Source organism: Drosophila tropicalis, unplaced genomic scaffold (assembly GCF_018151085.1).
Source record: "Drosophila tropicalis isolate 14030-0801.00 unplaced genomic scaffold, ASM1815108v1 contig_867, whole genome shotgun sequence".
Lineage (NCBI taxonomy): Eukaryota > Metazoa > Arthropoda > Insecta > Diptera > Drosophilidae > Drosophila > Drosophila tropicalis.
The window spans coordinates 1,375,034-1,402,606 of record NW_027173362.1 but is presented as its reverse complement, the minus strand read 5'-3'; the positions used below and the strand labels follow the sequence as shown (position 1 = coordinate 1,402,606).

The 27,573-nt window shown below is 41.4% G+C and overlaps 9 protein-coding genes across 9 annotated transcripts in view; 5 read left to right on the top strand and 4 right to left on the bottom strand.

The window, feature by feature from the left end:
* The window catches only part of Rhp (rhophilin), a 35,291-nt gene extending 33,337 nt beyond the window's left edge, over nucleotides 1-1,954 (top strand). The window contains 6 exon segments of the mRNA XM_068298665.1: nucleotides 2-261; nucleotides 326-415; nucleotides 417-459; nucleotides 519-892; nucleotides 958-1,110; nucleotides 1,179-1,954. Coding sequence (XP_068154766.1) covers nucleotides 2-261; nucleotides 326-415; nucleotides 417-459; nucleotides 519-892; nucleotides 958-1,110; nucleotides 1,179-1,382 — 1,124 coding nt within the window. The 3' untranslated portion in view covers nucleotides 1,383-1,954.
* Nucleotides 1,955-2,522: 568 nt separating this feature from the next.
* Tango2 (transport and golgi organization 2) lies at nucleotides 2,523-4,715 on the top strand. Its single transcript, XM_068298374.1, is given in 5 exon segments — nucleotides 2,523-3,568; nucleotides 3,627-3,749; nucleotides 3,859-4,048; nucleotides 4,114-4,378; nucleotides 4,380-4,715. Coding segments are annotated over 5 exon segments (894 nt in total). The 5' UTR covers nucleotides 2,523-3,426; the 3' UTR covers nucleotides 4,554-4,715.
* Nucleotides 4,559-9,644, bottom strand: LOC137583389 (RRP12-like protein). The gene is given in 11 exon segments (XM_068298373.1): nucleotides 4,559-4,891; nucleotides 4,957-5,506; nucleotides 5,581-5,777; nucleotides 5,839-6,116; nucleotides 6,181-6,613; nucleotides 6,668-6,802; nucleotides 6,869-7,328; nucleotides 7,331-7,755; nucleotides 7,818-8,737; nucleotides 8,794-9,335; nucleotides 9,420-9,644. Coding segments are annotated over 11 exon segments (4,191 nt in total). The 5' UTR covers nucleotides 9,562-9,644; the 3' UTR covers nucleotides 4,559-4,782.
* Nucleotides 9,645-10,291: 647 nt separating this feature from the next.
* On the bottom strand, nucleotides 10,292-13,512 carry GCS1 (mannosyl-oligosaccharide glucosidase). The gene is made up of 3 exons (XM_068298634.1): nucleotides 12,334-13,512; nucleotides 11,370-12,273; nucleotides 10,292-11,302 (listed from the first exon to the last, which is right to left on the bottom strand). Exons 1-3 carry the CDS (start codon nucleotides 13,132-13,134, stop codon nucleotides 10,416-10,418), a joined length of 2,592 nt encoding a protein of 863 aa, XP_068154735.1. The 5' UTR covers nucleotides 13,135-13,512; the 3' UTR covers nucleotides 10,292-10,415.
* Nucleotides 13,513-13,659: 147 nt separating this feature from the next.
* Nucleotides 13,660-15,561, top strand: LOC137583493 (uncharacterized). The gene is made up of 4 exons (XM_068298541.1): nucleotides 13,660-13,899; nucleotides 13,963-14,107; nucleotides 14,159-15,165; nucleotides 15,230-15,561. Exons 1-4 carry the CDS (start codon nucleotides 13,717-13,719, stop codon nucleotides 15,437-15,439), a joined length of 1,545 nt encoding a protein of 514 aa, XP_068154642.1. The 5' UTR covers nucleotides 13,660-13,716; the 3' UTR covers nucleotides 15,440-15,561.
* Nucleotides 15,562-15,691: 130 nt separating this feature from the next.
* On the bottom strand, nucleotides 15,692-16,669 carry Gip (hydroxypyruvate isomerase-like protein Gip). The gene has a single exon (XM_068298468.1). It carries the CDS (start codon nucleotides 16,563-16,565, stop codon nucleotides 15,771-15,773), a length of 795 nt encoding a protein of 264 aa, XP_068154569.1. The 5' UTR covers nucleotides 16,566-16,669; the 3' UTR covers nucleotides 15,692-15,770.
* A 1,520-nt stretch (nucleotides 16,670-18,189) lies between these two features.
* comt (comatose) lies at nucleotides 18,190-21,772 on the bottom strand. Its single transcript, XM_068298688.1, has 7 exons — nucleotides 21,588-21,772; nucleotides 21,430-21,469; nucleotides 21,270-21,358; nucleotides 20,981-21,199; nucleotides 19,272-20,900; nucleotides 19,054-19,212; nucleotides 18,190-18,984 (listed from the first exon to the last, which is right to left on the bottom strand). Exons 2-7 carry the CDS (start codon nucleotides 21,436-21,438, stop codon nucleotides 18,852-18,854), a joined length of 2,238 nt encoding a protein of 745 aa, XP_068154789.1. The 5' UTR covers nucleotides 21,439-21,469; nucleotides 21,588-21,772; the 3' UTR covers nucleotides 18,190-18,851.
* A 92-nt stretch (nucleotides 21,773-21,864) lies between these two features.
* LOC137583601 (kinesin-like protein KIF23) lies at nucleotides 21,865-27,456 on the top strand. The gene is made up of 2 exons (XM_068298687.1): nucleotides 21,865-22,015; nucleotides 24,964-27,456. Exon 2 carries the CDS (start codon nucleotides 24,977-24,979, stop codon nucleotides 27,347-27,349), a length of 2,373 nt encoding a protein of 790 aa, XP_068154788.1. The 5' UTR covers nucleotides 21,865-22,015; nucleotides 24,964-24,976; the 3' UTR covers nucleotides 27,350-27,456.
* mew (multiple edematous wings) overlaps nucleotides 22,530-27,573 on the top strand; it is a 49,763-nt gene continuing 44,719 nt past the window's right edge. The window contains 2 exon segments of the mRNA XM_068298686.1: nucleotides 22,530-22,649; nucleotides 23,096-23,709. Coding sequence (XP_068154787.1) covers nucleotides 23,486-23,709 — 224 coding nt within the window. The 5' untranslated portion in view covers nucleotides 22,530-22,649; nucleotides 23,096-23,485.

Sequence of the window (27,573 nt, the reverse complement as noted above, 5' to 3'; positions counted from 1 at the left end):
GCTTTGGCCCATCACTATGAAGCTCGTGGGATTGATGCCACATTGGGCGATGATAACATTTCATTGAGCACCAAAAAGAGTTTGGCTCCCTCGTCCAATGAATCGTTCATTGGTAATGCAAGGGAGGCTTTGCGTGGCATTCTCGATGATGAGAATGAGGACAGCGCTACCTGTGTGGCCATCAAGCATACCCATTTGAAAGAAGCTCTGGCTAGTCATGAGGAGGCTCAGCGATTGCAGCGTATGTGCCGCTATCTGAAGGCAAGTAGTTAACACCCACCCACGCACCACCCACAATTATTATATGATATGATTATGCTTATAGAACAAGACCTCCCTCACCCAAGTCATTAAGGAGGCGCATTATAAGACCCAAGATGAATACGAAAAGTTTCGTCTGCAATCCCCCCCAAACGAACATTGATGATTGCTATGATCTAACCGAGCGCACAGTAGAAGGTAATTGAGAATGAGAAATCTTTGGAATTCGATTTAACAGAAACTGCTTCCCAAAACAGCCGCCTCAAAGTTCACATTAAGTCTCACAGGACCGGACTTTACATCGTATAAAGTGGAAGATCCATTTAAACGCCTGGGACCCATAGCAATATTCTCGGCACGTCGTCATTGGACGGCACCCCGTTGCGTACGCCTGCAAAAGGGTTCGGCTATGTATCATCATCATCATCAACATCATCACGACTCCATGGGCGGAAGTGGTAGCCGTGCCGTCAATAACTATCATTGTCAATGTCCAGCGGAACACGAGAGCGATCATATCCATGAAGGTAGCTGTAGTCTCTACAAAGAGGAATTGGAGAATTTCGGTTTTCATGTCCGTGGCGATGCTCCAGTCATAATTGCACATGTGGAAATCAATTCATTGGCCGATGTGAGTTAACTGGAATGGTTAAAGAATGGAGCAAAAACTAAATACATATTTCTCTACTATCTCAGCTGGGGGGCATCAAAGAGGGTGATTTTATCGTGGAAATTGCTGGCATGGATGTCAAATGGTATACCCATCAGCAGGTCGTGCGTCTCATACAGTCATGTGGACCCACTTTGGAGCTTAAAGTCATAACGCCCATGGACCGCAATTACCTAAAGGTGAGTCTAATCGAATCGAAATGAAAATTGCTGAAATAATGAGAGACTAATTGTTTTTCTTGGTACAGCCTTTATCATCTAAGGGTTCCATATCCACTTTATCGGCAGCCAGTTCATCTGGCATTTCATCCGGCTCCTCCAGTCCAACGAGCACAACGACTAAGCCCAAGTTACGTCTGAAAACTACCGCCAAATCAAGATTTGTGGGCAGCGTTTCGTCAAGTTCTTGGAATCCTTTTCGACGCACTCCTAGTTTAGCAAAAATATTCTAGCCTACTTTTTAATTCTAACAAAAACAAAAACAAAAACCCATACAGTGGCCATTTTCAAGACAAAAAACCTTTTTTTTTTTTACAACTTTTCCCTTATTTTCTGCCTTTTTTTATTTTATGAGAATTTCGTTTATTTTCCTGAAACAATGGAAAAGAAATGCAAATACAGCAAATAAAACAAAAGAAAAGTGATTATAATGTATCGTATCGTATATGCCCTTTGAAGCCAATTAGATAGGGTAAATATCAGATATTGTCATATATATGTTATGTATATATATGATTTAAGTGACCTTATGAAAAACGTTTCCCTCCACGACTCTTGTGCAAATATATACATATATAGATGGTGATCATATATGCATAAATATATAGAGTAGTCTTATCTTGTTGGCATCTGTTAAATGGTCATCAATTTACCCTTAAACGCATTCCCTGCCTTTCCCTGCCCTCCCTCTTCCTTATTGTTTAAGCCGCAGCAAATTATTTTGATATGCATATCTACAATTTTATCAAAAGCCATTTTATGTGTATGTACTTATTTTTAAAATATATCAATATCTTTATATGTATGTATATTTATAATTTCTTTCTACATATACCTATATATACATATATATATGTATATGTATTTATTTTTTGTTTGGAATAAGATACAAATCGTTTTCACTTTGCAAAAAAAAAAAAAAACAGATCAAAGAAACCTTTTTAAATGTGTTTTTTTCTTTTGTGTGGATATACAAACATAGTTAACAAGTAGTCTGGAGTTAATACATCTCTACTCATTGTATTTTCAATTTTCACTTGGAGTATACTATTTTATGGCATAGGATCGGTTGACTATTGGTTGGTTGGTTTTCTTTTTTAATATACTCTACGTATATATATTGATTTTATACACTTTTTTTGGTGGCATATACTAACCATTGACCATGTAAGTATCTAGTAAATCAATTCGACCAACAATTCTGATGCATTTCCGCAATGCCTAGATAAAAGAAAACAAAGTAAATTAAAATCAAAGAATATGCCCCGAAGGACGCCAACACCAATGCCAAGCCCTAGGCAAATACTGCGCTCCCATCGCTCATCAACAAACATGGAGTATGAAAATGACGAGAATCATTTTGAGGAAGTCCATTTAGAGAGTGACAATGATTCTGAACTAGATCTTGATCAGATGATGGCAGCCGATGAGTCACTGGGGCAGACGCACTGTGAGCATCATTGGATTGATTTGCGTAGCGTTTCTTCCTTTCTCTATTGTGTGGATAATATGAAGAGTCGCCAACTATATCTGACACGTGACTGTACTGAATTGTACGTCAACTTTGCCCAAAAAGCATGCTCTCATCAAGCAAGGATCAAAGAAACGTATAGGCATACGTATCTAACTGAGAAGTAAAACAAAAAAGAGAAAAGAAGACATTGCCACAAACAATACAATACTTGAAGCCAATATAAAAATTTTGCAAATTGTTCACAAGTAAAATTTGGAGACGAAATTTGAATTCGAAAAACCGATTATTATTCTTATAAGAAAACAAATAACCACCGCCAAGTTATCGGTGAAATTGAGCAGTGTTTATCAACACTGACTACTTCTGACGTACCCGCGAAACATCTGATTGGTTTTTAGTTATCTGGCAACACCAAACAAAATTACAAAATTTTTCAAGTAGTAGAAACAGAAACCGAAAATTTAATTTAAATATTGCAATGAGATAACCAAAACAACTGCGGTAGCCAACTAAACCAACGAGGAACAACACTTAAACCTAAGGCAGAAACCTCGCTAGGCCAGTTGCGAGAAGCCCGTAAACTATATTTAGTATTTTATTATATTTGTTTGACTTTAACGGATAAGACTGAGCAGAGAGATAATTTATTGATAAAAACCCAAAGCCGTAAGCAAAAGGCAACGCAACAAAGAGACTGATTGTGTCTTTGACCCCACTTCAACCTGCCCCCAACGTAAATTCGATCGCTTTCACTGTTTGTTGCTTTCACAATCGTACGATTTTGATCGAATAATAGCTATAAGATGTGTGTGATATTCTTTTATGCGAACGCAGAGCCTTCTCCTGGTGGTTATAAACTCATCTTGGCATCGAATCGTGATGAATTCTATGCTCGTGAGACACAACAGGTGGGCAAGTGGTCGCAGGCTCAACATGTCTATGGTGGTTAGTAGTTAAATGAGTGGAGATGAAGCTAGTTTTTAATATTTCTCGTTTCGTGTAGGCATTGATCTGGAACCAGGACGTGAAGGAGGCACTTGGCTGGCCATTGGCCATCATCAGGACGTATTCAAAGTGGGTGCTCTGCTCAATTTAACTGGCGAACCAAAACCCAGGAATGCAATTGGTAATCATTCACAGCTCAGGCTCACCAGCTAAATGCTCAGATTCTCAGCTTCTTCATATTTGTTGGCACTAATCCTTAAATCCATCCAACCCGTTCGTTTTCCTCTAAGCCCTGAACATTTTGCAACCGCATCAGCAAATACCCACAAATAACGAACATTTCTTACTAGGACGCGGCATGATCGTGGCAGATTATGTGAAAGAATCATCCAAGGAGTTCAGTTCAATGAATTATAATCGAAGATTACTCAAGGATTGCAACCAATATAGTGCCTTTAATTTCGTCTCCATTGAGATTACGTAAGTGAGATGCCACATCCACATCGCCTTCATAATCCATATTATTTTTTTGTTTCCCTCTGTAGACCCACCTCAGCTCAGATACAGTTGCTTAGCAATGTGCCACCCACATTGGCTCAGTTTGAACCAGGCAAGTCATACGGATTTGGCAATAGTCTGCCTTCATCGCCCTTCCAAAAAGTTAGCCATGGTCAACAGCAATTCGAGGCAACTGTTCGTGAGCATGGCAATGCTTCGGTGGATGTACTAAGCTCTCACCTGTTGGAATTACTGAAAAACAAACATAAATTCTGGCCCGATCCGGAACTGCAGCGTCGTGCCCCGAATTGGGGGGGAGGGTTTAAGTTCATTAAATGTCTTTATCGATCATCAAGGCTATGGCAGTCGCACCCATACCGTCATCCTTGTGGATAGTCAAAATAAAATGCATTTCATAGAGGAAACAATGGCTGGCGTAGATCCTGAGGGTGAATGGTTACACAAACACATTGAGAAACAATTTTAGCCGACTTTTTGCGCACATTTTCAATTTTGTTTTATATAGAAATATATATATAATATACACTCTCATGGTGATATATACTTTTCGTAATTATGAACAAAAACAAAAAAAAAAAGAAATCTAAAAATCTCTCCCTCTAACATGCCGAGGTTCATCACAACATCACGGGTTTATCTTTATGATCTTTTTTGTAGTCATATTATGTGTATATAATTAAGTAGCTAACTTGTGTCTACTTGTAGCTCTTGCCCACGCGGCCACTAGATGCGTCGCCTCCGCCTCCTCCGCCACCAGCTTGATGCAGCATGTTTTTGAATTTACGTGAATTCATGGCCCGTTTCCTACAATTGAAGTTGAAGATGTTAAAGAGATTGTTTTGGGTTAATTTTTTGGGATTTTCACTTACCGTTTATTGAGTGTATTCCTAGTCAGTGGAATATATGCATACGGATCCAATTTGCCACGTTGTTTCATATCACCTTTAGCCTTCTTGCTGCCATATTCACTGCCCGCTGCACGCTGCTGTTTACCACCATTACCCGATTTCATGGATACATTATCACCCCCATTGGCAGTAGATCCCAGCTGACGATGTATACCCTTGCCACCAGCTGTGTATCGTGTGGTGCTCGTCTTGCCAGAACGCATGCTTAGGGCATCGGTTGCTTTGCGTTTCCGTTTAGCACTTGTCGCCGCCTGTTGCTTCAATTCTTCCTCATCGCTGGAGTCATCTTCCATGCCACGTTTTGGATTGGCATCTGGTTCGTTGCCGCTATCCACAGAGTCAGATGATTCGCCATCCGAATCATCGTCATCCATGGCCGTTGCCTGGCCACGTACAGCCTTGTCACTAATAATGAGTCGACCATCCTCAGCAGTCTTGAATCCACCGTCAGGTACTTGAGGTTTCGATGATTTTGCAATTTTGCTACTGGCAACTGCCGATGAACCGCTTGCTACAATACAATGGAGAGAGAAGAAATGCAATTAAATTTGTTAATGGTGACCAACTGGATCGACGGCAACTTACTTAGCACATTGCCAATGGATTTGAGATCGGCCAAATCGACAATTTCATCGGCTTCCTCGCGTATGTATGTGCTTCGTTGTTTGGTCTTGGAACGACGTTTGCTGTTGGCTGCTGCTGCACCACCATTCTCCCCTTGATCGTCGGCATCCATATCTTCGGGTAGATCCGAATCCGAATCGGCCAAAATGTCATCAATGCTGGGGGTGGGAAAAAGTTAACACCGGGTAACGAGCAATCTTTAGAATTCCTTTAACTTACGTATAACTCTTCTGCTCCAGACCGTTTGCTCCTCCTTCCTCATCCGAACTATCACCAGCGGCGGCGGCAGCGGCATCTTCGCTCTGTTTCTTGCGCGTATCGCGACGCATTTGTTTTCTAATCTTCTTGAGCCGACGATGGGTCACCTCATCGTCGCCAGGTACATAGCGAGCCAATTCTTCTGTGGTGAAACGTTTGCAAAGCTTCTTAAGGAAATAACCAATTTGAATGCGACAATAGCGTTTAGTGTCTTTGGTCATGGCCGATAGGGAACGCATCTAAATCAATAAATAGAACACAAATTTTAAAAAGCTGTTAAAATCTTGAAACTTTATCACTTACAATTGTCTCCAGATGATTGGCCACTAATGGAATGGGCAACACCTTGATAAATGTGATCAGAAATGCCACAGCGGCCTCTGCTTGATTTCTGGACTTTTGCACCAGGAACACGGTAATCTGTTGCATCAAAAACTCCAAGGTGGCCACAGTAAGATATTGTCCCTGCTGCTGGAGGACCGCACGATAAGCCAATATTGTATTTGTGATCAGGGATTCATCGCCAGTAAAGCCAGCTGTTAAAATGTCAACGAAATCATTTATTTTCCCCGCCTCCTGATATAAGTTGGCTATAAATTTGATAAGTTGCTCGGCAATGGGTTCCTTGCGAGTGGAGAATTCCTTATAGTTAAGCACACCCTCGGGTATGGCCTTCATTACAAGCTGATCATTGTGGGTTAAATTGCTGCGGCATTCCAATAGAGATTTCAGACAACTAAAACGAGAATGGTCAATTCGAAGGCCAAAACATGGGTGAAGAATAACTTACTATAAACGTGAAGCTTGGCAGACTGTGCAACTGGTGGTAAATGCCTCCAGGAGTAACTTTTGCAAGGCATTGCAATTCTTTCTTGTGAATTTCTGACATGAAGCCAGTTCCGAAGTCATCAGTTCGCGTAGGAGTCTGCAAATTATCGAATATATGGATTAGGTTATTGCCGAATCTTTCATATTGATTTCAAAATCTTACTCGTATGTTTTGCGTTGTTGCTTCTTTAGTTTCTGCTCGTCCTTGGACACCAGTTTCGATTTATCATTACGCAAAACGGGAGCCATATGCTTCTCAAAATAGGACTCAATGCCGCGGCATTTCTGGACACGCACAATGGCCGCATTTATGTCGAAGAGAGCATCATACTCAAAACTAGCTGCTGCACTGGCGGCCAACTGTTCCTGGGCATTCTCAAAGAGCTGGGCTTGCACTTCGGTGGGAGCACGGGCCACATACAACCGTATCACCTCGAGAACCCGTTTCCTCTGATCCGACTCATAGCTCCCGCTTGGTTTCTGCGTGTAAATATTGAAGAGACGGGGTAAAAAGTTCTTGGCATATTGACCAATAGCTGCCAGATTCTCGGCTGATTGATTTTCGTCAAGTAACTCGATCAAACCATCATAGATTGGTGGCCGAAATTCGGGATTCTTTTCAGTGCAGCACCCAATGTGGGTGCCAGTTGACGTAGATATTCGGGGTCTCTTGGCTGGCGACAGAAGCCTGGAAATAGACCCCATAGCTGACAGGCGAGGAGCTCGTAAATGTGAGCAGATGCCGTATTTTTGGCATCGGCATATTCCTTCCATTTGGCCTGACACTGGATGGCAAGGGGGACAATGTGGTCCTTGAAAAATTGCAAACTGGCTCCTTTGGCACCCTCGCGCAGCAATGGCAGAAGCCAGGATCGTTCTAATAAAATGTTACCTCCGCTGATGCCGCCATTCAAAGGAATCGCCTTGAGAACTAATTCAGGACCAAGAGATTTAATGGCACTTATCAATGTGTGCTCAATCTGCAAACGAAGTGCACTTTGGCTGTCGTAACGCTTTGCAATTGTTAGCAGAGATGGCGTCAGCTCAGTTCTGGAAAAGATTAGACACCAAGTTGACAATCTTCTTACGATATAGACTGGGGTCTGACTTACCCAAAGTTCTTGCCGCAGGCCTCAAACACAATAGAAAATATCAAGATGACATATTTGGATATCTCGCCAAATGGCGAGTTGAGCACCTTATGGATGGCAGCTATAATCCTTGAGACGGGCTGACGATTTTGCTGGGCCGACTCACTCGTCGAACAGGCACGGGCCACACAATCTTGCAACAATTCCTTAATACAATTGGAAACACCTACCACAAGTTCGGTGCGCTCGGATAGCCAGAGATCGGTCGTGCAGATCTCAATGAGGCGGGGCAGAGCTTGCATACATAGATCCAATTGAAGTGTAGCCAAATGAAGATGACCCTCCTTGAGCACGGTAATCCAGGCAAGAGTCTGACGCACATCGCTGCGATCGGGGCGATACTCGTGAATGGCGGCCAACAATTTAGCACACAATGTGGCATTCAAATTCGATGTGCGCGTGAGGAATAGGGTATGCAGGGCTTGAAAGCAATTGGTGCGTACCAAGACATTTGCCGCTGTCATTATGGATAGTAGATGCTCGCACACGCTGCGTATATCCTCAGTGCGAAATCCACTCAGCGTGTCCTTTAGCAGGGCCAGCGTATGAAGAACTGTTGTTTGAGAATTTGCCAGCATTTCCGGTTTAAATTGAGCCAAACAAAACTTGGTTACTCGACTACTGGCCGGATGATAGTTCACTGGCGACTTTTGTTCCTTTTCCTGGCCTTTATCGTCTTCTCCTTCTGTTGCTGGTGGAGGTGGCAACATAAAGCAGCTGCCATGGATAATGGAAACAACTGCATGCTGGGCTGCCTTACGAATCTTTGGCTTTGAGTGTATTGAAAACGACAGTAAAGCATCAAAATATTGAAATGTTGAACTATATGTCCATGTAGCATAATCCTGGGCACGTAACAATACCGAAAGACAACCAATTACCTAAAAAAGAAGAAAACATTAAGAAAAGCATGATTAGGGGTAAAGATTAGGCTTACATAGCGTATGACCGATTGATTGCTGGACTCCATAAAACGCTGCAAAAGGCTCTGAAGTGTGGTTGATGTTTGACCGAAACGTTTCCTTAACACAGCCGCCGGCACAGATTTAATGCCCATGGATAGCAATGCCACACCGGCTATAATGTCACGCTCCTCTTGGGCAGCCTCAATCTGTTCCATTAATAGCAAAAAATATTCCGTGGACGATTCAGTGCCACCGTTTTCATGGATAATTTCAGTTAGAGCACTCAAAATGGCCAACATTTCTTTATGCAGATCAGATGAGGCACGAAATCCAGTTAAAAGCTTCTTAAAACTCATATTGGAGCAACTACTGTAATTGGAGGCAAAGGTTTTGAATGTTTTGTAGGTGCCAGTGCCGGTACGAGTAGCATCATCCTGTTCATCGTCCAGGGTGAAGCTCATCAGGCTGCCGGCTACATCATTCACTGTTGTTGTCTCTGCATTGTAGGCCTGACGTTGTTCATGTTTATGCACCGCTTCCATGGTTAACGCATTGGGAGTGGTTGCAGCAGCAGCTACAAATCAAATTGAAGCCAAATACATTTTAAATAAACTGATCCCATTCAATGTCATTGAACATCTCATCGCGGAAATCTTACCAAGATTCAAATTTGGTTGAAAGAAACGAGATTTTGCCTTTAGACGATGCTTCATCTGCTCGGGATTTGAGGATGCAGCTTGGCCCTTGTTCCAGGTCTTGCCCTTGCCATGACGCTTCAGTTTCGAGCGAAATTTACCCATATTTACATTCAATATACGGAAAGAATTTCAATTAAAAAATAAAATATCTTTAAAATTCGAAACCAAAACTAAACACGTGCAGTGAAGTTATCTACTTGTTAGTGCTGCAAAACCATCGATGGAAATATCGAGATTTCAGTGTTGAAAAGTTTAAAAATCGGCTAAAGCTAGATTTCAGTAATGGCAAACGCAATTTTTTGTGGATTGCCAGTTTATATGGCGCGTTGTTTGACCGCTCTGGCAGCCAAATATTTTACTTTGAATTATAAAATCGAGGAATATTTAGCTGCTCTGACAGCCGAATATTGTATTCTACACTATATTTGTTCTATAAAATCAAGAAATATTGTAAACTCAACAATATTTTCGTTTGTTGAAAATATTGCGAACAAAAGATTCAAAAAGCCCGGATTGGAGTATCCGAAATTTGCATCTGGCAGCACCATCTCAACAATTTGACAGTGTTTTTAGCCGGAAACAGCTACTTTTGATATAATCCCGCCAAAAACATTAATTTAAAATGTTTCTCTTCGGTTTGATACCAAATTTATGTAGTTTAAGCCCGTTTTGGGCCCGAGTAGCCTAATTAAATATTTACCTTTAGTGGTTTTTGAAATATAGCGAAATTTGTATACTCTTACGAATATTTGTTGTATCCAATATAAATAGGTAAAGCAATTTCACAAAATATTAATAGATACTATATATGTACATTTATAGTTGTGTATCTTATTTATTTGAAAGTTTTTTTTTTTTATTTTTGAAATTCGTCTATTTAACTCTAAGGAAATTAAGCATTTTCTTTTTCTTTCGTCTGGATTTATGGATAGCAGTTTTGTACAACATTTTATAATTTAAAACTTCTCGGACATAAGTAGGACCACAAGTCCAGTCCACCCAGTAAATGGATTACAGCCCTTGCCCTGGCCGGTCACATCGTCATATTGCTCCCACAGATAACCAGTTCTCTGATATTCCCGAAAGATATTCTTAACTAGATTCTCCCTTAGCTCCGAATAGATCTGTCTCGCCTGGGCAGCATTGGGACCTTCGATTTTGCCATAATGATGTAATGCCTTGCATGCCAAATAATTAATATTTATCCAAATGGGTCCACGCCAATATGGTGGATCATGTTCAGTATTTCGCTTCAAATAGAGTGGCGAATCTTTGGATAAGGAACGCAAACCATAGGGTGTCCATAAAACTTGTGGATTCCGCAATTCATTCATCATTTGCGCTAAATAGGGTGAATCATGATCTAGTTGCTCTAGCAACAATGGGAATAGATTCACATAGCCAAAGTTGGAGGAGACAAATTTATATGATGGCTCCTCTAATGTGACACGCACCATTTCCGGCTGTTGTTGCTGATGATGGTGATGCTTCTGATGCTGCTGCATGGGCGGATGTTTAAGAATGACTTTATCTGTATGAAGACCCCAATCTGCATAACGTTTTGTATATGGATCCAAATGATATTGGTTGAGCAGCTGATTGTCCATCAAATAGGAAGCTGTCTCATAATATTTAACATCATCTTTGCCCAATATGGAGGACAATTCGGCCATCACTGAGGCCGCCATAGCCAGCCAACAACGTAGATCGAGATGACGCTCCAAATCGGTAGGATGCGAGGCTCGCGGAAAGTCATCGAGGCCAGATGACAGCGACTTGGGATTCAGTTCACGTAAAGTTGTTGCATTACGACCCCGCCAATAATAGCTTCCCATTAGATCACCTGTAGGAAAACAAATATAAAAACTATTTATAAACAGTGAATGTGAATGCCTGTGAACGCATGTTACCCTTTTGTGTGGTATTAAACCAATTGAACCAGTTCTGTAATCTGGGATACAAGCGTTCCAATGTCCTCATTCTGCGTTTGTCTCTGTTGAACTTAGCACGGTGACGAGTCAACAGTTTCTTTAGGGTCAAAAAGAATGTTGGCGGATTGGCATTGCTATTTCGCTGGATGACAAACTCCTCCGGCACTTTGGCCAACGCCTCAACACCCAATATTTGCTCTCTGGGTATCCAACCCTCGACATTTAACAGATCAAACCAATGGCATATGATTTCCAGTTCGATATCCAAATCCCATGCACTTATTAAAAGACCATGAAATCCTTCATCCCAAAGGAAACCACGGGGAAAGAAGCTACGCGATGGCACTGCCGTATAGAGTGGTGCCTTCCAATAGGGAACTGGTTTCTGAGTATGCTGCGATTGGACACGACTGGAGCCATAGAAATAGCCAATGCCACCCAACATGTTGGCCAAAGCATTGCGTGCCATATGGACTTCAGCCTGCGAGTAGCCCTTGCTGGGCAATTCGAATGTGTCATCGAAACGTTGCTCGAATTGCTTGACTTTCCTTTGTAAGAGTTCACTGTAGGGGCGTCCGGTAATTGGCTTTTGAAGCGTCGACCGACCCAATGAATAGCCCGATGTCGATTGGTATGTTATATCTAGGGTAAAGTCCACTTCTGCGGTGATTTGTATGGCTATAAAATTAGGCTCTGGATTCGTAGAGGGCAAACCATTTTGACTAACAATTTCGCCGGGCAATCCAATGAATCGTTGACCACGCTTATCAGCAAAGGCACGAAAATGACTAACCAATGTGTCTTTGAGGCGAGCCAAAGATGGGGCCACGGTGCTCAAATAGGATTTATGAAGAATGCGTCCCTTGACAGCTTGAAAGCGGACCTAAAAAGAGGGAGGAGAGTGATATTGGTGATGGATGGCAATCCTAAGTAATCAACTTACCTTAAATTCACCCAATCCCTGTGTTTCGCCATACACCCCTGCCTCGGGATTCTTCTCATCCGATACATATTTAATGTGACCATTTGTGCGCTCATCCAATGCCACATACCAAATCAAAGATATAGTCTTGTCCCAAGCCTTCGTTGTATTTCTGACCGATATGCGAGCTGTCCAATCGCCACCAAAGTCAGCCTTGTGTCTATCCAACCTACCATCGGCATCGACGCTTTCATATTTGACAAACGATGTTTTTATCTCAAAAGGTAAGTCCTGTATAACCTGGACACCAAAGCCTTGTCCATCGTGATGGGTCCAGCCATAGCTATCCAGCTGATCTCCCTGCTCGCACCAATGCCGTATACCTTGGCCACCATGGCCGAGATTGCTTGGCGTATACCACATCAAGCCCATCACCAAGGAATGTGGATCACGGGTTTTCATACCAAAGTAAGTGTTCGGCCTATATGAGCCCCAAAAGCGTTTGGCGTCCTGCAATGCTGTGCGTATGACCATTTTTTGATTATCAAATGGCGTATTCACTCGTGTCTCTAAATAGCCCAAGTAGCCGCAATATGTGGCTATGGCCAAACAAATGCATCCAATTAAAGTCTTCCATTTGTCCAACATCAGCTTCGACGAGGAAGAGGTGAGGGAGAAGGGATTGAAACGAGATCGAGCAGCTGTACTGGATGAGCTGCGTTTCTGCTTGGCAGCATACGCAGCAGCAGCAGCCGCAGCTGCCGGTGCCGGTTGTGCTGATGCCGTGGATTTTGGCGTCGCAGTGCCAGCATTACGTGTCATTTTGACTAGTGGTAATTTGTTTACTTCTAACTTTGTTTTTGTTTTTTCTGTTTCAGTTGTCCTGGTTTTCCGCCCAGGGATCACTGGGCTTTGGCTGCTTCTGTTTATCCTATCCCTCTACAGAAGAGTATTTTCTTCTTATCAACTTCTATGTGGTGTTTACGTTGTTACATTGGTTCAAACAAAATTTTTTTTTTGTTAATATTATTCGCAAATACAAAAATCACTTGAAAAAACAAAAATTATAAATAATACAAAGGTCAAAAGTTTTTATGACAGAATTCTACTGCACTGTTTCGTTTTATGTTGGAATTTCATGATTGTTTGTATTAAATTATTAACTGCACAACTGCCTATAGAGAGGTGGTAAACCATCGACCATTGTCCAGCACTATTTTTGAAATTTCGCAGTACTATTTCATCGATAACTTTGCTCCGTTAATGTCGATAGCGATAACTATCAAAAACGGCTATCGAGATATCAGCTGCTGATTCACTGCACAGCTGAAGGAGTCAATAAATATTGGTTCACAGCCTAAAAATGCAATTAATTCAAATTGTGAAATTATTGAAACAAGAATCATGGGTTCGTTTGGCAAAGAAGTTGACGAAATTTGGCCATCGCTGGAAGGCGGCTTCGAAAGTTTAAGTGACTTTGGTCGAAAACTCCTGAAGCAATGTAAATCGGTTCAGAAGCCCGACAATAATAAAAGAAATGTAGATGTTCATGAATTTATTGGTACATCGCGGGAATTCCCTTTAAAGGTATGAAGTATTGATTTTATTGTTTTGTGATCTATTGAAAAAACCTATTTATTTGCTCAACAGTTTGGTGTGAACAGTTGCCGGGTGACGAGTCAACCAGCGGCCCGACATGGTCACATAGCCAAACAAATAGCTTCCGTTTATCCGGTAATACATGAACGGACCTTGTTGTTGTATTTAAACTATTTGGAGCATAAATGCCAATGGGGTGAGTTACGGAGATTAATCGTTTACATTAAACGATGTTGTTGAACTTCAGGTAATGAGGTGGAACTTCCTGTCTATCAGTCCCTATCCTTGTGTGGATTCATCCAGCGACTGCTGGAGAAACGCTGCGCCAGTTTCTTTGCCCGCAATGACAAATATCTCTTACTTACTGGCGAAACGGGAGCCAGTGGCTTTGAGCCCATCGGTTCCTTGCAAGAAAAGGCACCACTTAAACTCGAGCATGTGCTTAGCTATGATGATATCAAAATGTCAGCTCTTTTATCGGTTAGCTCCTACACAGAGTTTATTAATGAGGGCGAACGTGCCAATTGTGGGCGCATACAACGAGATCGCCGACTTTTGGAGCCTGAGGGCGTTGTAATGGGTCTAATTGGAGCTCGTCTCTCTCGTCGCAATTTGATGGAATTTCAGGAAATCGTCATTGCCCGCTCCCAAAATACGTCGGAGGCAGGCTATGGCCTGGATTTGGCAAAGCCAGTGGAGACAAAGGCCCAAAGCTATCGACGGCTGTGGCGTCAATTCTATGAGACGCGCGACTTTAAGCATGGCGAGGTCACCATTGACAGTCAACGTTTCGGTGTATCGAAGAATAAGCAGGATGTATTCGATAATCTGGTAATGAAGCGACGGTATGCTATTAGTTTTGATACCTTACTGCTGGAAGCCCAGGCCAGGGCTAAGGCTATGGATAAATTGGCCTACATACATGTGGTTGGTTTCGGTTTGGGAGTGTGGAGAGCAAATGCCCAGCAGGAGCAAATATTTCTGGAGACCTTTGAGCAACGCATTAGAGAGCTGGGCCGTCGTTTATCTCACATTGGTGTAGTGCATTTCTCCTGGTTTCATTTAAATCGCTGCGGTGGTCTTCATAATGGAGCAATACTTAAGATACCAAAGCACACCGCAGATGGTATACGGATACTTATCTCAAAACGGAATCCTGCCACGAAGTTATCCCTGCCAGAACATGAGAATATGTTGCTCTTTGTCACATATGCCTGGGATGGTAATGCCTTGCCGGGAAATGAATTTTGGATGGTTAGTACATACTAAATAGATATATAGAATGTTGATGTGATATTTCTTTTTCTACATGGTTTAGAACTTGCTTAAATCAACGGGGGACTCATCTACGGCTTGTCACACACTTATTGCGGAATTGCACAATCCGCATATTAATAGAGTTTACTGCAATGGCCACAATTTGCATATAGCATCACCGACCATGGGTGTCCTGCATATAGCCGACTATGCTAAGAGAGTTCTACACGAGTCCAAAAAAGCTGAGAAAGATAAGAAGGCAAAAGAATAGCCACTTTGGCCCTAAATCAAGTGGCTTACTATCTTATCTACTGACTTCTTCTGCGACGAGCATTACATCTGTCTACACCATTTATTTACCCTCTATGTGTAGGTCATCCAACTGTTATATCAAAAAAAAAAAAAAAAAAAAAAAAAAAAAATAATTCCATTGTTCATATCTGTTGTTAGACCACTATGGTTTCAGGTCGTTATGTGGCGAACTGGGTCAACCGCAAAACCAAAAACAAAGGAAGTTCGCCTGTTCTTTTGACACAATTTTAACAAAAATACAAATTTATTTCAAAAATGATGAGAGACATTTTAACATATTTGTGTGCCCACTACAACTGGTATCCGAATTTGGAGACCCAGCCAAGACCCTCTGATGTTGTGGTCTTTGGTTTATATTCACAGCCAATCCAACCGTCATAGCCAAATTCTTCAACCTGTTTGAATATATAGCCATAATCCAGTTCTCCTGCTACATCTGGTTCATGACGATGCGGCACTTGGGCAATTTGAAAGTGTCCAATCGAATTCTTATACTCCTTCAATGTGTAAGCGACATTTCCATGTATATGCTGCAGATGATAGAGATCGGCAAGTATTTTGACATTATCATAGCCCAGTTCATTCAGCACTTGCAATGCCTTTGGATACGAATTCATGAAATATGTTGGAATGGCATATTTATTGATTGGCTCGATGACACCCTGGAGATTGTTTGCCTTGAGGCTTGCAGCAGCCACTTTCAAATTGGCCAAATATGTCTGGGCATGATCACTCTCCGAACGATCCGAAATAATGCCAGCGGTTATGTGAACCTTCTTGCATTTGGCCTGCTTGGCAAATTCAATGGTTTCATTCAATTGTTTCTTGAACAGTTCCTCGGATCCCGGAATGCTAGTGGAGCCAAAGCGAAGCTTCTCATTTGTCTTATCAAATGACAAATTGACCAGGCTAACAGTAATACCTGTTGCTTGGATGGCATCAATAACGTTTTGCGTCTCGCCCTCGGGATAAGGAATCTCAACAGCAGGGAATCCTTGCTTATGGGCCAGACGAATGCGTTCAGCAATTGTTGTTGCTGTTTCCGTGAAAAGGAAATTTAAATTTGCTGCGAATTTTAATGACATTTTAAATATTAGTTAGCTACAGTAGCGAACGGGTTCACGTCTAATAAACAACTGAGAGCATGATATCAATTATCTAGTGTTTTTCATATGCGCGACTTTTGATAATGCCAATGTCATAAGCACAGCCACACACACACATACATATGTATGTATGTGCATTCATAATACGTCATAATTATCTACCGATGCTAAACAAGAAAATACGGTAAATGTTTACTATTACTACTCGAGATTTTAGTGTTGAAAAGTGGAAAAATCGGGTAGAGATAGATTTCAGTGTTGTCAAACGCTATTTTTTATTTGGCGCGCTGTTTGACTGCCCTGGTAGCCAAATATTTTAATCTAATCTCAAAAGTCGAGGAATATTTGGCTGCTCTGGCAGCCGAATATTGTATTCTAAACTATATTTGTTCCATAAAATCAAGAAATATTGTAAACTCAACAATATTTTCGTTTGTTGAGAATAGTGCGAACAAAAGATTCAAAAAGCCCGCGTATTCGATTATCCAAAATTCGGCATTTGGCAACACCATCTCAAAATTGAACAGCTTTTTTTAGCCGGAAAAAGCTACTTTTAGCTATAGTCCCGCTAAAAATATTAATTTTCTTTTGTTAATTACTCAAAAACTACGAAATAAATCGCCAAGGCGCACCTGAGGTCGTGCTCGTGCAATTTTTCTCTTTCGTTTGATACCAAAATTATGTAGTTTAAGCGCGTTTTGGGCCCGAGTAGTAATAGTAAACATTTACCGAAAATACCAATTTTTATAATAAATACATTAATCATTAGTGAAATTATAATTTATGTGACATTTAAAGCATTTCACAATTGAATTTTAATATTATTCTTGGTAAATATATACTTAGGTTACAAAACAGGCTCAAACTACATAAATTTGGTGTCAAACGAAAGAGAAAAATTCCGCTAGCACTACCTCAGGTGCGCTTTGACGATTTATTTCGTAGTTTTTGTGTAATTAACAAAAGAAAATTTATGTTTTTAGCGGGATTTTAGCTAAAAGTAGCTCAAACAATTGTCAAATGTTGAGATAGTGTTGCCACATACCAAATTGCGGATTCGCGAATACGCGGGTTTTTTCAATCTTTTATTCGCACTATTCTCAACAAAGGAAAAACAAATATGGTGTAGAATACAATATTCCTCGATTTTATAATTCAGAGTATAATATTTGGCTGCCAGAGCGATCAAACAACGCGCCAAATAAAACAACAGAGTGGCAACAACATAATTCACAACAAATTGCGTTTTCCAACACTGAAGTCTAGCTTCACCTGATTTTTCACTTTTCAACACAAAAATCTCGTGTAAAATTTACCGCTATCGATCTAAGTGTAAATTTACTCATCTCTAATTTGGAACACCTCGTTACGATTTGAATTTGGCAAATCTTTGTAATGGATGATCAAACATAAAAAATTATTTAGAAATATTTTTGAAAGCAGAAAAGGAAATATATTTTTGAAGTTGAATCTTCAATTATTTGTGTATTTTCTTAATTAAAAAACAAAGGTTTTTTGTTGCTTTAAATTATAAAAAAAAATGTTTAAAAAAAACAAACATTTTTAGCCTGACTTCATTTGAATTATTTATTTTTCAATTAAATTTTTGTTTTAATACAATTTCACTTTATTTAAGTCAAATAATGGTATAGTAGATATATATATATATATATATATTTATTTATATGTATGTATATATTAATGTAACATTGGCGATTAACAATTTATTTTAATAAGTTTAGCATTTTCCCCCAAATATCCATACTTGGTGTTCATTTTCGTGCTATTTATCAAGCAAATCTTAGAATTAACAAGAAGAAAATTTCGTGTGTTTTGTTTCTAGTATTTACCAGATATTAACAACTTTTTTGTTTAAGGTAAATTAGGATAAAAAAAAATTGCTACTTATATATTGTTATCGCAATATCCAGTAATATCGTATGAATATATTCGTAATACCAGCCGCTATGCCAAATCAGGTCACACAGGTTCTCACATTTTTGTCACTCTTTGATTGGTAATTGGTAATTGGGAGCGATATAACGCGAAGCCTACACGACACGTGGAGGGCGCGGGCGAGGGGGCGGAGCGGATATACATTATTTTATATGCGAGTAAGTAACAATTTTCTCTATAATAACTGGAATATAATAGTAATTTGTTTTTGTTTTTTGTCTTTTCTTGAGATACTTGTCACTTAACATCTAATAATTGAGATTGCACAGAGGATGGGCAAGAATAAGGAAGAATTGTCTAGTCAGCAACTTATTTACGAGCTACCATATCCAGACCACCCTCCTCCTCCATTTTGGAGAGGAACTTGATAGCCCGCTGGGATGGTTCCGTCTGCCGAGCCATGTCAATCAAACCTAGGAGCTTTTTAATGCCAATAAAGACGCTAAAAAAACGAAGGATTCGATAAGTGGACTGTGATTGAAAACAATAAAAAAAAAAACGTTTTACGTACCGCTTGCCTGCCATTTTCTTGCCTATAGCCTGGATTTCACCCTTGCTAAAGATATCCGTATCCTCGAGTACAGCCAACACATGCTCGGGACTGGAGAGATTCGGCACATGCAGTACAGAGGTGAATGCCGTGAGCATTTCCATTTCTTCCAGTACCTCCCTAGGATATAGAAATAAGGCATATAATAAGGAGTTGCTCAATCAGTTGCAGACACTTACCGCCTGCTGGAAGTGCAGAGAATCAAGAGCTTGCGCCCCTTTGGCGGCTGCTTCTTCAGCAGCACCAACAACGCCTGCAGGGTCAAGTTGGAATAGCGCGGTCCAATTGGACCATAGTCAAGTAGACGCTCCACATTGTCCACTACAATGCAGCTAAGAGTCGAACGGTAGGCGTCATCGAAAATCTTGCGTATATGCAGACACTTGGCCGATTCGGTGTAACCGACCATATCCTCTGGTGAGCAGACTTTGACAAAGGGAAAGTCGCTCATTTTGGCCAGTTTGGCGGCCAGCGCCGTCTTGCCCGAATTGGGAGCACCGGCAATGAGTACGGAAACCAGTCCACTAGATTCGGGAGCCTTGGCCTGCTGCACGTAGAGCATGCCATCTTCTAGCAAACTGGCCACAGGCTGGCCCCAATTAGTGACACCCCGAGCCAGCATATTATCGAGTATCTCTTGGGCCGTGCCAAAGGCTGGCTTGATATCGTTTTCCAGCGAATGCAAGAAATCATCCCGATTAACCTTTAGTTTCTCCATGGCCTCTGGATCCACAGTGACCTTAGCGTCGGCCTTGATCAGACGATTCATAGCACTAGATTGGGCGGCTCGCACCAGGCCCTCAAGTTCTGCGCCACTAAAGTTCTTGGTGAGCGAGGCAATCTCCTTGCAGTCCACATCGTCGTTGATCTTGTTGAAATCACGCATACGCTTCGTGTGAATATTGAGAATCTGGACACGTCCCTGTTCATTTGGTAGACTGATCTCCATCTGCACCTCTAAGCGACCAGGACGGAGTAGAGCCTCGTCGATCATATCACGTCGGTTGGTCATGCCAATAACCAGAATATTGTTCAACTGGTCCACGCCATCGATTTTAGTTAGCAACTGATTCACCACAGTGTCATGCACTCCACTGTTGCCTGCCACGGAGCCGCGCTGCTTGCAGATAGCGTCGATCTCGTCGAAAATAATGATATGCAATCCACTGTTCGGACCCAGGCGTTTCTCTTCCTCCTCGGCTTCTGCAAAGAGTCGGCGCACATTGGCTTCCGATTCGCCAACATACTTGTCCAAGATCTGCGGACCGTTGACAATCTTCGGTTCGCGGGCATTCAGCATGGTGCCGATTTGGCGAGCCATTAGTGTCTTGCCCGTGCCGGGAGGACCGTAGAGAAGAATACCCTTTACATGCTTACATCCCAGCTGTTCGACCAGCTCTGGTGGAAAGACGCGAGAGGCGAATGCCCGCCGGAAGATAGCATTGAACTCCTTGTCCAGACCACCGATGCCCATTTTGCCAAAGTCCCAATCGGGATTGATGATTGACTGGCGTACAACCTTGCCCTTGGACTTGCCCTGCAAATTCAGCGAACTGTTTTCAGCCTTCTCGAACTGAACCACCGAGTTGCCCAGAATGCGACCAAAGCGCACATTGCGCATGGCTGGCTCCTTGCCCTCGCCCAAGCTTTTCGGATCGATGGCTTCTAAGGACTTGACCACCAGACCCAAAAGTTTCTTATCCTTGAAATTGAAGACCAGTGACTGGCCGACGGTCAATGCCATGCCAGCGAACTGCATGATGAACTCCTTGGCCATCTGATCAGAGTCATAAGGTTCCGTTGAAACACTAACACATCAGAGTCGAGCCAAAAGATGATTACATAATCAGAATCACAACAACAACAACAAAAATGAACCGAAACTTACGTTTTCTTCTGCAGAAAATCCGTCTCAAAGGACACACTGGTAATGACATCTGAATTGGCATCAAAGCGATAGGGACGCACATCCAGCTCCTGATTAATTGAGAGCATGGCCCACTTACGCTGCACCAGAGAGAAGCCCACATAGCCCCGGGGCACTTCCACGGTCTTCTCTAGGGCAAAGATAAAATGTTGCCCTGAAGCTGGTGAGATGTCTGCATACCTAAAATTGTGAATGGGAAATCATAATTAACCGTTAAATTGGCAAAGGGACGATATTATTTACTACTCACTTGACATCTTCAGGAAAATCACCCACATTGACAATGGCACGATTTGTCAGAGACAACTCATCCGTGGGACATTTGGTGGCCTTCAAGCGCTGTAAATATAAACAAGTCCAAGGACATTTATTTCTTTTTCTTCCCTTTGTTTTAATTATGCACAACTCACATAAGACATGGCTCGTGTCTTCTTTTGATGCTGGTGCTCGCTATTAAAGAATTTGATGATTTGATAAAGGATTTGAATAAATTTATTTCTACAATTTAAAGGGGCATTTCTTTCCCCAAAAATTATTGATTTAAATTTGAGACTTTTATTAAACCAACCTTGACTTTGTTTAACCTTCAATTAAGCTTAAGATGAAGTTTTAAATTTGATTTTCGCGTTTTGTTTGTTCTCTTAATTTTTTTACTTATTTTCCTATTACCCAATCACTGGTGCAATTATGTTTAAAATTTACAAAACTTTTTAAAAACGACAAGACCAGCCTTATTGATTTCTACACGGAGAGTACAGTCCTAAGGGTGAGAGTAACAGTCCTAAGGGTACGAGTAATAGTTCTAAGGGTGCCACTGATAACGGTAAACTTAAATTATAGTTGAAATTTCTCAATCAAAGTGGACTTTATATCAACTGTCATGTTGGTGGGATTTGTAAGGAAACTAAATCATTGTTAACACAAGTATCGAGCTATTTAGAACAAAAAGAAAATTCCAAATTGTTTATGTCTTTTGTCTTTTACGGTTTTATCCAGGTAAGTACAAGTAAAAACAGTTAACCTTCGAGCTTTGCAAATTATAAAAGAACAACTGACTTATTTAATCGGAATAGCGTAATTCGCTGCAAATGTATTTGTTTGTCTTTGAATATACATAGTTTTGAGAGAAGAATTCATTTTAAAATTGTGAGCATTTGCATATACAACTCTCAAACTATGCAGTAGAAACGGTTTAAGGACAGTATGGTAATTAGCAATATATCTAAAACGTAAGTTATAGTATGTTTCTAGGACAATAGTTTACACTTTTAAGTGTCCAAATATATTTTTCCGAATATCAGTATAGAGCCAGTAAAGCAAATTAGTAATAATTAAATACAATATAACGGTTTTCTTTTTCAATTATTTCGTGTTCAAAATTCTCAGATTGAAAATCAGCTGATTAGCTTCATGTGAATCGCAATAAAATGTTTTGTGGCATATGCTCTTGCCTCCAATCCGGACAAGATGTTCGCTGGGTTAAGCCTTTTTGACGTCAGTGTTGTTCTTGGTTTGAAAGTACGCGGTTATGCGGCCGGTTGTCGCTTATCGGTAGTTTCGTTTTAAAAACGTAACAAATTTTTTTGAAAATATTTAAACCGAGTTTAGAAATTGAGTTCAAAACGAAAAGGTGAATAAGATCGGTAAACAGGTTTTTTTTGTTTGTTCATTGCCTACAGCAACAAAAAAGCAAAATGTAACAAATTTAAGTCATATGCTTTAAAAAATATAACGGTCAATATTTTTGTTTATATTTTTTAAAAAATCAAAAATTTGTATAATGAGCATCAAGTGTGATTGGAAGCATGCCGCCGTGGCAGCTGTTAAGTACATGTTTATTCTAATAGATGAATATTAAATTTGTTACTTTTGCAATTTTGTAGTTGTGTTTTGGTAACAAGAGAGAGAATCTCGGAATTCGTTAGAACCCGTTGAGAAAGGTGTTCGTGGTGATTGTATTAGTGTGTGTGCCTTGAATGAAATATGGAGTAGAAATGTTTCATTGTGTGTGTGCAGTTATTGATATGAGGGCATTTACGTAATATTATATTTTTTTTTATTTTTCAATCGTAATAGTGTGTTATAAATGCACACACACACACACACACAGATGTGTATGTGTCATTCAGCGTGAAACGGCCGAATTTTAAAGGTTCATAACTTCCAAAAAAAAAAAAAATACATATACATATGTACATATATACGCATAGCACACGGCAACAACAAAGTGCACAGCTTAACGCGAAAAGCAATCTGCAGAATAAACTACCTGTTGAGCGAAGCGGCGCCGCTGTCTGCGTTGACGCTGCTTCTGCTGTCGCTGCGAGTGAAGGTTAAACGAGTAGAGTGGGAGTCGAGTCCCTTTCGATCTCTCTATCACACACACACACACACACTCTCTCACTGGTAATATTCTATTGCCAGGTGCAACACGTGCAACAACATCAACAAAACACAACACACAAAATGAGACTTCCCAGGAGAGCAAAATTGGAGTCCTCGTTTCACTCCGTTTTACGAACAATTCCATTATTGTTCCCTCTCCTGCTACTACTCGCTGCCGTCTCCACAATAGATGGCTTCAATTTGGAGCAACGTTTGCCACTTGTCAAATACGGACATGCCAATGCATATTTCGGCTATTCCGTGGCCACACATATCATAGGCGATCCAAAGAATAATACGAAATGGTAAGTGGCTATTACTAGCATTGTAGTATTTAGCATTAGAGCGCAATGCCTAAAAACAGGTTTCCGTTTTTGATTCACTAACGTTAATTTGATCATTTTAATAATGATTTTTTTTTGCATTTTGCAATTGTTGTAGAACTCGTTTTCATTTATTTTTGTCGTTTTCTTTTCACATAATAATTTTGTTGTATTTTGTTCGATTATTTATAAAGATGATGTTATTTTTTGCATACATACATATATAAATAGTTTTGTCTGTGATTGATGTTTCTTTGGAAAAAATATATTTTAGGCAAATTCGATAAGAAGAAATTCCCACAAAAAAAGTTATTTACATATTTCTCAAACAAACCGTTTCCGTTAAGTTTTCGAGTTTTATTTATTTATTTTATTTCTTTTGGTTTTATTTGTGCACTTAAGCAAACATAATGAGTAATTGCATAAATAAATAATATACTCTTGATTTATTTAAATAACTTTATCAACTCAGGTTTGATATTCCTGTTCATATGTACATATGTACATACAGATGTGGCGGATGTCATCGCATTTCGCATTGTAGGGCAAAGTTTTTCCAATCGGGTTGTTGTTGTCATCATCAAAAGGTGCGAAATTCAAAATGGCCCAAACAACTGGGCTAGGCCAACACACACACACACACCTCACATTAGACGTGCTGTGCCAAACTACTAAAAATGGCAACAACAACTACAACTAGAGACTAGACGACAACTTGGTGTGGCATTCGTTACGTCTTCGTCTATGACTGCTGTCTGCCCCATTGTCGTCCCCCCATACCAAACTTGGACCGAGCAGACAATGCGGAGCCGGACCCATAGCCAAGTAAACAGCAGACAATAAAAATTGCCAATAAAATTGTAACGAAGTCAAGATACGCTTCATTGTAAGAGCATCTTAACCACCCACCCCGCCTTCCTCTTTATGAATTATTGTTTAAAACTATTTTTCTATATTAATTAAGGAACTGATTGGGTTTCCCTTGATTAATGGGTTGGGGAATTTGCATTATGTGGGCGATGTGGTCGGGCGTTTGATTTAAACTCATAATCATGGTAAAATCTAAATTGCATATCGCTGACATCAAGAACAGAAAAGTCGTGAATTATTGTTTGAATGAGTGTGAGAGTATGCTTGATGATCGTTTTTAGGTCAGAGCAATTGCCAACCGATTCTAGTTGTTGTTCTAACCACTTTCCCATAAGTAGAACTAATCGACATTCCGCCTGCCCGCAGATAAAAAAGAAAGATGAATCCCCCTCTGCCACCAAGCAGCAACTCAAATGAATCCCCCACTTATGGCGGCGGCGTCTGTTTGGAGGGATCTAGCAAAATAAAAAAGCGTTCTCAAAGCTTAATACAAAAATCTCCAGTATATTTGCCCGGGAGTCTAGGTAATCGAGATGTAATGCGCAGGCTAACCGGACTCCTGCGACCCGTAATGACTGCGGCTAACTGTAGCGAACCGAGTCCATTGGATCCCACGCGTATACGTCGACAGCAAGTTCGTTCCTATGTACGTTTGCGTCCACTCTCCACATCCACATCCGGACTGACAACTGAGCTGTCCGACCAGGAGAAGAGTCGCAAATGGATAAAAGTCAACGGTTCAAATGTGGTGCAAGTGACACCGCCGTCAGCCGCCATTACCAGTTTGAGTGGGCAGCCACGTCTGCCATCGCGGGACATTGAATTCCAATTCCGACATGTGCTTACCGAAGATATGACCCAGTCGGAGGTATTTCGAATGGTGAGCGGACCTGCCATAGATCAACTTTTGCACGGCGGCTGCGGGTTAATCCTATGCACAGGAGCAGCCTTCTCTGGCAAGACCTACACGATGATCGGCAACGATAAGGACGAGACCGAATGGGGTCTGATAAGACGCACCTTTGAGGCCATATTCAATTGTGTGGATAAGGATTTAGCAGAAAGCAACCTAATTCAAGCTGGCGCTGCCAATACCTTTATAATGATGGCTCAGATTGGAGTCTTTGGCAAGGCCAGTGCAGAGCCATCCTCGGAATCCCCGATGCCAATGAAAGTGGATCCGGGATTTTGTAAATTTCATTCGCTTGGCATTTGGCAAATGCGTAGTGGTAAGCACATTGTCTCACAGAAACGTCGCTATGCCTGTTTCATCAGCATGCTGGAGGTCTTTGGAACGATGGTGCACGATCTGCTCGATGGCAATATTGGAGAGCGTTCCCCGCCGATTTTCATACTCGAGGATGAACTGGGCCGTGCCTATGCCAGCGAAGCCCACAGACTCGAAATTCGTAATGCTTCGCAGGCTATGCAGATTCTGCACACAGGACTGAAGCGACGTGAAACTCTGGGTGGCAAAAGTCATTTGATTGTCAATATCCATTTGGCTTATGTCAATTACAATCGACAATTGTCCTCCTATGAGCTAGTGGGGGGTCAAGATAAAATTCAATGGGGTCAATTGACTTTAGTCGATATGCTGTCGCCACGCAGCGGCGATATTGATGCCCGCGAGTATGACAATGTCACACAAATGATTCTATCGTTGGGCTCCTGTCTGGCCACGCTGCGAACCAATCAACAGGCCATACTCAAGGGTAAAGCCCTGAAGCGCTCGCCCAGTTGCCGGGATGCTCGACTCTCTCAATTGCTCAAACACTACTTTGACGTAGCCCAACCGGCCACTGTGGTCTGCATATCAAGTATAACACAGCAAGTTGAGGATATACATGAGAACATGCGTGCCCTGAAATTGGCGGAGAATATACGTGAGATTATACGTCCGAGGGTAGGCGAATCTTTGGTATCGACATCCACCTCGCCACCGGCCGCAACCGAGGACAGGCAATTGCCAACGTCGCCGCCTGTTACAGCTCCAGCGAAAGGAAAAGTCTCATTCCCAACGATAACAACTGCAAGCAAACTAGAGAAACCGCTGCCATTTATGTCCCACGCAGGTCCGGGGCGTTACATTACCAAATCATTTATGCTCGACTATGATGCTATTGTCGGCACTCCGCCCCTGCAAATGCCCAGCTTTGGCCAGCTCTCCTCTTTGTGTGATCTCCTGGGCTCACTCGTTCGACGTCGCTCCGATCTTATATGCCACACAGAGTCCAAGTGGTCGGAGTTGGAGATGTCGCGCATCATGACCCTTGCCTCAAGCAATGCTTTTCGCGATCAATTACGTGAGATTACCATGGCCCAGAAATCAGCCATTGAGATTCTTAAGGAATGCATTCAGGAAACGGAATATTGCATTACGGAACTCAAGCGGATCTTTGAGACATTTCGCTATCAAGAGTTCTGCGCTGCTCTGCTAATACCCGTTGAGAAGCGCAGCCAACTGGTGGAGAATCTCCTAATGGCCCACAATGAGCAAATGGTACACTATGCCGCCATGATGACATCCAAAACGAAAGCTTCAAAGGATTTACACAACAAAATGAACTGCAACGATCGGCCACAGGCGGGTGGCTCAGCTCTAGCACGTCCCAAATGGCGTCAGCGTGCCATCTCCGCTGGCGATCCCAAGGGACGAACACCCGATGAGGCGGCTAAGGCTAAGCTCCTGGAACAGCGCAGCATTCGCAGCTCGGCCACTCTGATGCGCATGGGCGTTTGGCGGTACTAAGAGTTTTTTTTAAACTTTTAGGACTCAAGATCACATCAGTTGAGATTTATACACGTATATGTAATATGAATTTTACTTAAATTAAAGTAACTTCAAGTTTCAGTCCATTTATTTGCTTCTTGTTTCACGTTGTCTTACTTCGCTCCGACTCTGTAACTGTTGTCCTCTGGCCGTGAAGCCGTAGCGTGACCCTGAAATTAAATGCGACTTTCAAATTTACCGCC

Excerpts from the sequence above, each read along its gene's own strand:
- Gip (XM_068298468.1), bottom strand. The coding sequence starts at position 16,565 with ATGTCATTAAAATTCGCAGCAAATTTAAATTTCCTTTTCACGGAAACA.
- LOC137583601 (XM_068298687.1), top strand. The coding sequence starts at position 24,977 with ATGAATCCCCCTCTGCCACCAAGCAGCAACTCAAATGAATCCCCCACT.
- comt (XM_068298688.1), bottom strand. Across the intron at positions 21,200-21,269 it reads GATTTTCCTGAAGATGTCAA|GTATGCAGACATCTCACCAG; the intron begins GTGAGTAGTAAA and ends TCACAATTTTAG. Across the intron at positions 18,985-19,053 it reads AAGAAAATGGCAGGCAAGCG|CGTCTTTATTGGCATTAAAA; the intron begins GTACGTAAAACG and ends TCGTTTTTTTAG.
- LOC137583493 (XM_068298541.1), top strand. The coding sequence starts at position 13,717 with ATGGGTTCGTTTGGCAAAGAAGTTGACGAAATTTGGCCATCGCTGGAA. Across the intron at positions 14,108-14,158 it reads GGAGCATAAATGCCAATGGG|GTAATGAGGTGGAACTTCCT; the intron begins GTGAGTTACGGA and ends GTTGAACTTCAG. Across the intron at positions 15,166-15,229 it reads CGGGAAATGAATTTTGGATG|AACTTGCTTAAATCAACGGG; the intron begins GTTAGTACATAC and ends TACATGGTTTAG.
- GCS1 (XM_068298634.1), bottom strand. The coding sequence starts at position 13,134 with ATGACACGTAATGCTGGCACTGCGACGCCAAAATCCACGGCATCAGCA. Across the intron at positions 12,274-12,333 it reads AGGGATTGGGTGAATTTAAG|GTCCGCTTTCAAGCTGTCAA; the intron begins GTAAGTTGATTA and ends CCCTCTTTTTAG. Across the intron at positions 11,303-11,369 it reads GTTTAATACCACACAAAAGG|GTGATCTAATGGGAAGCTAT; the intron begins GTAACATGCGTT and ends GTTTTCCTACAG.